At 35.4% G+C, this 10,000-nt stretch overlaps 1 protein-coding gene across 4 annotated transcripts in view; it reads left to right on the forward strand.

The window, feature by feature from the left end:
• LOC144964916 (high affinity cAMP-specific and IBMX-insensitive 3',5'-cyclic phosphodiesterase 8B-like) overlaps positions 1-10,000 on the forward strand; it is a 197,547-nt gene that overhangs the window by 180,306 nt on the left and 7,241 nt on the right. For all 4 annotated transcript variants that reach the window (XM_078899702.1, XM_078899701.1, XM_078899700.1 and 1 more), the window contains exons 11-17: positions 1,190-1,269; positions 2,875-3,048; positions 4,750-4,798; positions 5,380-5,518; positions 6,314-6,512; positions 8,632-8,762; positions 9,294-9,380. In XM_078899702.1, the coding sequence (XP_078755828.1) occupies positions 1,190-1,269; positions 2,875-3,048; positions 4,750-4,798; positions 5,380-5,518; positions 6,314-6,512; positions 8,632-8,762; positions 9,294-9,380 (859 nt within the window). The remainder of the gene's footprint in view (positions 1-1,189; positions 1,270-2,874; positions 3,049-4,749; positions 4,799-5,379; positions 5,519-6,313; positions 6,513-8,631; positions 8,763-9,293; positions 9,381-10,000) is intronic.

Consider the following 10,000-nt stretch of genomic DNA (forward strand, 5'->3'; position numbering starts at 1 on the left):
TTTAAATAGGTGAAGTATGGGTGAAATAGTACTACAAGACACAGATAATAGTTGCAGTGCACTTGGCTAAGAAACTCACAACATTGCCATCCGGAAGTATAAAGAACCAACACACAAAACTATGTGTAACATTGAAACTTATAGATAGTATGCGCTTGGCTAAGAAGCTCACAACATTGCCATCCGGAAGTACAAAGGACCAAATCACAAAACTAAGTGTAACCTTGAACGCTTATAGCCTGGTTAATACAGTTTAGTGAGAATTACTAATAAACATGGATGGCTAAAAAAAAAACACTAACAAAGACCTGAGTGACGTCAACTTCGTTCTATCTATACGATGCTACACTGAACTGTGATGAAACTGGAAAGTGATTTTTAAGCTGTCCACTTAATGTGTTGAACTGTTGACAATTTCTTTAAGAATACTTTGGCCGGCAGTACAAACGTTATACCCTTTAACCCTCTCCTTACCAACTATAGAAAAAAATCGTCACATTCGTTACGATACAACCAACATTTTTATTATTCAAATTTCTTTTGTACATCATACAATTTAAAGAAAATGAACAGTGTGTTGTAGAGTATGTTTTACTAAAGAAATTATGTGTGGCAAGAACTTTACTGCTATTATGTCAGAGTGATAACAAATCTATTTTGTGTTTTTTTAGTGTGAAGTTTTGGGGAAAATCCTGAAAATGGCCGGTAAGGAGAGGGTTAAAGCAATTTGAACATAGTGTTTAACTATGTTATACACACGACACAATAGACACTTGGATAACCACGCCTCTCGGACAGTCGTCATAATTTAAACAATGACAGTGATTGGTAAACATAGCAATCTGCACAGGTTTTGCTATCGATGGTATTTGTCTAAGTACAATACCCACTGCTCTACCGCTTGATGAACAAAAAAAACAACACAGAAATCTCGATGAAAGCTTAAACCTTTATAATATGATCGAGAAAATCGTGTGATAATTAGTCACCCATTAGGCGGTGTGAAAACAATAACAATGGGCAGAGAAAGGTCGAATTCATTCATTTATTGTTGAAAAACAACCAACTATGTTTGTCCGAGAACGTGTGAAGGTGTGTCGCAAATTCCATGTTTTGATTGGTCAAAAATCTACAGGTTAATTCGTAACCACCTCTCAATGGCTTTTCTTTTAACTTTATGTGATCGTAGGTAGCATGATGGCGTTTGCCAGGAGGAGAGAATCTGTAGTCAAGGCTCATTCTGTCACCATTGAAGCACCAATCACTAAGGTCAGAGATGTTATATTCTCCCATGTTATATTTGTGAAAAACTATGTAAAAGATGAATATAAAATAAATAAATAAATAAAAATAATAATAAATAAATAAAATTTCCCTTTAATCATCCCATAAAGGAAATGTGTATAGAGGGGCTTTTCCAATGGAAGACTGGAATAACCCAGGCGTCAACCGCATAACAGCGCCGCAAATTGAGCTTGGGCGAGGTGACTTGCTCAAGGCCACACAGCGCAACGTCGGGTGATCGAACTCGGTACCTTTCGGAGACGAAGCAAAGACCGTAAAGCTGAGCCCCTTAAAATATAAAAATTTAGTCTTATGTACAAAGTGATTGATGTGGACGTGTCGAGTTTCTCCTGTTATTTACTTTGTCGACTTAAAATATAATGATGGATTTAAGAATATTTCGTGTATATTTATCTTCATCTTTATTTTAAAATGTATGGGTACTTTTCTAGCAAAAGCAACATTTACATTTCAATTAAAATCTCTAGTGAGGGTTCTCGATAGCTCATGTGGTGGAGCACTCGTTTCACTCGCAGTTGGACGGGGATTGATCGTGGACGAAGTTGAGATTTTTCTTTTCCTCTGCCCCCCCCCCCCCCCCCCCCCCCCCCCCCCCCCCCCTGTCCACACAGCATTGATTGGTTAGTTGGGTCTCTTAAATCTGATGGGTAGCATGCAATTGCTATTGTCAGTTTTCATACTATAGAACCGGGATAAACTCCGGTTTCGTTACTTAATCTTTGATGGACCGCTTTAAATTTAAATCTCTATTTTTATTTCTATTTTAAGCATATAATCACCTCCTTTCTTAATCGTTAGAAAGCTTATGTTCGTCACCACGAATCGTCACACTTGATAAACTAATGAAATTACGGGTATTCTGTAATTTGGGATGATAATTCCTTTCAATGGAAATAATCCCTTCGAGTTTATTTATTTTTAAAGAGGTGGTGGGGGGGGGGGGGGAGGTAGATTTTGTCTCTGCTCCAACATTTAATGGCTCATCATCATTGCCTTTTTTCACCCTGGGTCAGGGTATAGGCCACAGACAAACAGTTTCCATCCTTCTCTATCCTGGGCTAACTTTTTCATCTCATTCCATGTCTTACCACTCCTCTGTATATCAGCTTCTTTAATTCTTCTCCATGTTCCTCGTGGCCCTTCCCCTTGATCTTCTGCCCTGAGGGTTCCAGTCCAATACTTTCTTTGATATAGTGGAGTCATTCTTTCTAAGCGTGTGTCCAATCCACCTCCACCTTAATGGCTAATTACTTTTAATTATATTATTTAAAACAGTTAGATAATAAATATTTTTCAAAGATCTTTTAACATAAATAGATATAAACGAAAGTGACCAGATGAGAGCTAATAACGTCAAATCAAAAGAATTGATCCTATCTTTTTCCTTTTGATATATGAGTAATTTGAACTTATAAATGCTACCTAATTCTAGAAAAAAAATTTTCCACTTCAAAATTTTAACATTTATTTATCTTTTCAATGCTCAAAGTTTCTCCCAACTCCTGGTTTATTTCTCAATGATCACAATAAATAGTTCAATTCTCTACCCTTCTACCCTTAAATTACCAGGTAATCAACATAATTAACGCTGCTCAAGAAAACTCCCCATTGACCGTTGCTCAGGCTCTAGACAAGGTCTTGGAAATCCTACAGACCAGTGAACTATACTCCCCTTTCCAGACCCAGGACATCCCTCAAGATAACGACCCCATCGCATCGGATCTCGTTGAAGGCTTGATGACGGTGAGATTAGGGATAGTATTTATATATATATATATATATATATATATATATATATATATATATATATATATATATATATATATAATATATATGAGTGTTGGTGGGTACTTGTACGTACGAGAGTGCTCTATAATGTTGGTTAGAGCTAATATAAAATAAAAATAAAGTGTCTATAAAGTCATATTTTTGGTCGGGATGAAAAAATGCACACTCCGGACATATGCCGACTGACGACGTGGAGAGCAAAGAAACATTTGTCTCGGCCAAAAATATGTCAGTGACTTTATATATATATATATATATATATATATATATATATATATATATATATATATATATATATATATATATATATATATATATATATCAGTTGATCAATAAGTTGTAGTCTGAACACAACATGCCCGACTAAACCAACACCAAAATATGTGGTCTCGTGGTGTGACACTCGCTTTCGGATCGGAAGTTCCTGGGTTCGAGCCTCGCTCGCTCGGAGCATAGGTGAGTCCTTAGAAAAGACTCTTTATTTACTCACATTCTCTCACCGTGTAAAATGACTACCTGGCCGTTTAAGGCGTTGTCTCTGTCCGAAAAAAAATTGTAATATCGCCTCACCGGCGTCATGTCACGTCCTACATGTTAAGTGTTGCTGTTGGCCAATGACCCCTTATAAAGTATTTGAGCACGTTTAGTGGATATTGCTCTATATAAAAGCTCAATTATAGTGTTTATTTATATCTCAATTGCTCAATAAGTTGTAGTCTGAACGCAATATGCCCGACTAAACCAACACCTAAATAGATTTAAATCAACACACACAAAAATAACCCCAACAAATTTAAAATTTATATTGCGCAATATCCACTAAATAAAAGTGTTCAAAGCTCTTTACAGGGGGGTCACTTGCCAACTGCAACATTTGACATGTAGAGCGATACAACGGCCAAGTACTCATTTTACAGGGTGAGAGAATATTGGTTAAGAACATTTTTCAAGGACTCTATGCACCGCTCAGATCGGGACTCAAACTCAGGACCTTCATATTCGAAGGCGAGTGTCATACCAGGAGACCACACAGCAGTACGTATTGCACACTCTTGAACCAACTGATCTCCTACTTTTTTTTTTATTTCAGCTACACCATCATGTTCGGGTGACCCAGAGGCTCAAAATGAATTTATAGTTTTTAAAAATTAGATGGGTTAAGATTGTATGCCTTTAATGGGGGCAATTGAAAGTGGCAAAAACTATAATCTCATATTCCTGGTCATTTTGGCTTTAAATTCGTTTTGTTTTTGTTTTTTTGTTTTTTCGTCTAGTTAAACACGTCACAATATCACTCACTGGCACTCGTGGTACCGTCCCTGATGCAGGCGGGTTTGTTTGTTTTTTTTTTTTCTTAACCCTCTGTCCCCAAGCAGTAATTTGGTGGCTGCATTTGTCAGATATAGCAGAAAGCACTTCACAACAGAGTAGCGTCCTACACAGAGGGTAGCAAAACATTATGACTGTCCATTGAATGAGTCAGTAGATAGGATAAAATGCAGCTGCCTTTAGGATCAAAGAAATGCTTACAACACACAAAGTCAAATACTGATCTTTATTAACATAAAATGTATATAAATTGATGAGAATTGTTATGTCAAAATAAACGTTTCGATATAATTCAGTTCTTACCGATATCCTTGTCTAATCTTTCAGAATGTAAAGAGAAAACTCTCTGGTCACGACATTCACAGATCGGCACATGGTGAGTGAATCTAGTGTTCAAAATAATAATAAATATGATAATAATAATAATAATAATAATAATAATAATAATAATAATAATAATAATAATAATAATAATAATAATAATAATAATAATAATAATAATAATAATAATAATAATAATAATAATAATAATAATAACAATATGAAGAAGAAGAAGAAGAAGAAGAAGAAGAAGAAGAAGAAGAAGAAGAAGAAGAAGAAGAAGAAGAAGAAGAAGAAGAAGAAGAAGAAGAAGAAGAAGAAGAAGAAGAAGAAAAAGAAGAAGAAGAAGAAGAGGAAGAAGAAGAAGAAGAAGAAGAAGAAGAAGAAGAAGAAGAAGAAGAAGAAGAAGAAGAAGAAGAAGAAGACTTCATATTTTAAGTCGACGTATTTATTTCACGTAGAACGTAGCTAGTTCAAAGTGGTCTTAAACGAAATAAATATTCTATAAAAATCGAAAATCTTTTTAATTTTGTAGCAAATGTATCTAACGAAATCAACGAAATATCAAAATGCGGAAGTGCCCTACATAGACGCCAATCATTATTATAATTATATTATTTTTCAATGTTATTTCAGCACAAGCAGGGCATTCTCACATCACAGGAACCCCCGCCTACTCACTTTCACAAATGCCCGGCAACATCATGAATATATTAAACCAAGATGCCAACTGGGACATGGACATCATGGAATTAGAAAAGCTCACTAATAAAAGGTTCGGCTTATTTACCACCCTCAACTTGGGTAACTTTGCCAAAAGGGGAAAGTTTACCTCTTGAATTTTGGACCAATAAGAAATAAGAGATGTTGTGTGACAATTATTTTCTTTGATCAAAATTCAAGTTCTTTAACGGATACAATAACTGTAACAAAGCTTAGATGAGTCAAAAAGCTCCAAATTCACAGAGGCAAAGTTTCCCTTTGATGCAAATTTACCCCAATTGACGGTACCTGTATAAATTGAAGAGTAAAGGTTACAAGAATTACAACTAGGTTCACCACTTTACTCGCTTAATCGAAACTTTATGTTAAAGACAATCTTAATAATAATAGAGAAACAAACGTGTGATATCATAATACCGGTTCCAATCTCATTGTAAGTGTGACGCCAGTCTTCCGGAGGACTGGATTTTCTGGTTTCAGAGTGATGACATCTTATTTTCTAGTTTAAATAAATGCATATCTTCAATAAAGATCGTCCATTCTCGCTCTGTTGCGTCCTGTAATCCTCAGAATCTGCCTGTACATCCTGCTCTTAAAATAGTTATACCACCTTATGATTCAATATGTAACCTATTCATTATTAGTCCTCCGAAGGATCGGTTGTATACACACTTCCAAAGAGTTTGGAACCGGAAGAGTAGAAGGTGTGACGTCAGGAATTACTGCCTATTGATGGTTTATGTCTAAATAAAGTGTTCTGTAAACTATAATTTCAACGTCCTATATATCCCGGTACTGATACCTTAGCTCCTTCGGTATGTAATGTTTTTAACTATTTTATCTACAGGCCTCTACTTTTCTTAGGATTAAAAATCTTTTCAAGATTTGAAGTGTGTGAATATCTGAATATAAGTGAAGCGTGTCTGGTAAACTGGCTCCAGCTGATCGAGAGTAACTACCACTCCAATAACCACTACCACAATTCTACTCACGCAGCTGACGTGCTTCAAGCTACCGCGTATTTTCTGGAACGAAATAGAACAAGGGTATGGTTTTATGATTTAGCCTCATTTTATGATGTAACCTACATGCACTTATTATGGGCTATGAAAATCGAACTTATTTTTATTACATCAATCTAATGTTGTTTTAAAGATCCTGGCCGTTAACAGCGTTGTCTCTGTCTGAAAATAAAAATTGTAATATCGCCTAACTGGCGTCATGTCTCGTTCCTCATGTTAAGTGTTGCTGTTGGCTAGGGACCCCTTGTAAAGCGTGTTGAGCGTGTTGAGTGGATATTGCGCTATATAAAAGCTCAAGTTTTAAAAAAGATCTGAAAAAGTGTGTATGAAACCGTGCCAGACAAAGCAAGAAAGAATAATACATGATAAAAAAAAAACTTCCCAAAAAATTCAGTCTTCCCCAGTGACTGCTTAATAATTTCTCAATTTAACATTGTTTTTTAATGAACAATATTTTGCGTTGGTTTTCAGAGCATTTCCATTACAACATTGAGTTCATAACAATGTGGGTTATCAGACATGCAAATAAGTGAGGGTCGAGTGTAACTTATGTATGTTTGTCTCCAGTAGCTGTAAAGTAGCAGTTACAACTCGTGTAACATGTATATTTGTCTCCAGTAGCTGTGAAGTAGCAGTACGACTCATTGAGTTTATTGCGATTTCGGTAGCATCAGTTGAACAAGAATATTTATGATTTGAAAGAAACCAAGTGTTGGATTGATGTTTTAATTAGTCCAATGATTGTATTGTTGACACTGAAAAGCTTCCAAAATAATGCATTATATTATTATTCTCTCAACTACAAAAATAATAAGTAAACTCACAGCGTTTATTCAATTATCAATTCTATACAAATGAAGACGTCTGGCCGGTTACTGCTTCATACACAAAAATATAATAAAGTAATCTTACTCTGTCAGGTTTTAGAATTAATGGTGCTTTTTTCATTTTTTTTTATTGAAAGATATTTTTTTAAACAAAGGTTTTAATGCTACCACATCTCTTCTGTTCTGTTTTCATTGCAATGGCGGCTTACACTTTGATGTCACAAGTTATTTGTGAAACTTTACATCATGAGATATATATATAAATTGTAAAGCGCTTTGAGCAAATTTAGTGGATATTGCTCTATATAAAGCAAGATATGAAGTGAATAGAAAAGTGCCAGAAGACAATAAAGAATAAAAATTTTTCGCGGCGGTGGTGGGGTTTGAACCTGCGACCTTATTGGTACGACAACTCCGCCTGGCAGGTGAGAGCGTGGCTCTACCGTGTGAGCTATCCACGAACACAAAATATTCGTTTCAAACTCAAAGTCATTACTAGATCCCTCTCTCACCTACTTCTTGAGACCGCCGATTCGTTCGTACACCACCATCGCGAATAATTTTGACCAGCAGTTAAGCTTAATAGCCAATATTCTCAACACAAACATATAACATAGAAACGATTGAGACATTGAGTATGCTCCGGTGTATGGGGTGAATTTTAATTCAGAAAAGTGAGTGGAGCAGGCACTTATGTTGGTAACAACAAGATATGAAGTGAATAGAAAAGTGCCAGAACCCCACCACCGCCGCGAAAAAATTTTTATTCTCTATTGTCTTCTTCACACGGTAGAGCCACGCTCTCACCTGCCAGGCGGAGTTGTCGTACCAATAAGGTCGCAGGTTCAAATCCCACCACCGCCGCGAAAAATTTTTATTCTCTATTGTCTTCTGGCACTTTTCTATTCACTTCATATCTTGTTGTTACCAACATAAGTGCCTGCTCCACTCACTTTTCTGAATTAAAATTCACTCTATATAAAGCTCAATTTTACATTTTTTTATAGAACAATAGTCTTGACTTCCTCGCTTCATGTTCCAAAACTCTTTCAACAATTAGTTTTGTCATAAGGCAAGACGTTCATAACATAATATAATCTGCACTAAGAATGGCCATGACCCAATTTAAAGTTGTTTCTCCACTCTGGCGACATATTGAAGTATTTTATCGGACGGGTGGTTGATAGCTCTGCGACTGCCATTGTTTAAAAAGGAGCTTAGAGCCAGAAGCAAAGCTGTGACTAACGTCACGAATATTGTTTCCTAATGTAATGGATAAAATCATAATAATTATAAAAGCACCCGTTTCATCTCAGGAAATCTTCACCCAGCAAGACCGAGTGGCCAGTTTGATTGCTGCTGTAGTACATGACGTGGATCATCCAGCCAGGACGAATGCTTTCCTCATCAATGAGAAACATCAATTGGCACTCCTGTACAATGACCAGTAAGAATGAAATGTCTTTAGATTAGATATCCATTGCATTTTTAATCATATGATCATTGTTGCTGTTATCATTATGATTGATATTACTATTATCATCGGCATCATCGTCGTCATCATCGTTATCATCATCATTATCGTCATCGTTATCGTCATCCCCATCATCATCACCATCATCATACATCATCAGCATCATCATCATCATCATCATCTTGACTTACACTTGACATTCCCCTTTCCCCTCGAGGAGAATATGATGGTGAACACACCCTATCCAGTGTGTCCTTTCAGGTTGACGTCTTGGGTAAGGGAGTGTTCTGGGATTTTCTTCAGTTTTATAAATTTTTTATCTTTTGTGCTTTCTTTTTTGGGTTTTTTTTTTTTTTTTTGTTTAGTCTGTGTTTTATTTTTCGGGTATGGGTTGGGGGAGGGGGTTGGTGGATTTTTCAATATTGTTGCTTGACTTTTTAATCGTATCTAAGACATTTTCTGAAATTTCTGACTTGACATAAATTTATTTTCTTGTTCTTTCAGTGCGGTTCTGGAAAACCACCACGCTAGTATGTGTTTCAAACTGACTCATAAAGATAAAGGTGTTGATATATTCAAAAATCTTAGCATGTGAGTATTGCTTTGTAATCTTCGTGTTCACCTCATTTCAGAAATAATAACTCTTAGGATCGCAATCGAATGCGAGAGAAGTTACTGTGAAGTGTGAAGTATCAATTATCAAAAGGTGAGAATACTTCACTGGTATACTATGACAAAGATATGATTTTTAATTTTAAAAAATATTTGGACAAAGGATGGACAAAAATAAAGAATGTTATTTTCTAATTGGAAAGTTAAAGACGTGTATCGTATGGATCTTTAGGAATAGGTAAATACTTCATATTTTTCAGAAATTAAAACAGTCTAAAAGAGCGTTAATGTTAGCCTGTTAACATTGCATCCTAATCGATAAGAAAGGATTATCTTAAATCGTGTCAACATATATTCAAAGTTACAGAAAGATTTTACAAATCTCATCGATGACAAATTGATATTGTTTACCTTGACATTTGACAAATTATTTTTTGGATTCTGCACCAAATGTGAGTTATTGTAATACATGGAATGCTTGTGGTATTAATGAAATATAATTGATTCGATCTGGTGATTTATTATATGTTTTCTGCAAAATGTTTCTGAGTTGGAAATGAATTGTTTATTATATATATATATATATATATATATATATA

This window comes from Berghia stephanieae, chromosome 2 (genome assembly GCF_034508935.2).
Source record: "Berghia stephanieae isolate SIO BIC M18660-M18661 chromosome 2, UCSD_Bste_1.3, whole genome shotgun sequence".
NCBI classification, from domain to species: domain Eukaryota; kingdom Metazoa; phylum Mollusca; class Gastropoda; order Nudibranchia; family Aeolidiidae; genus Berghia; species Berghia stephanieae.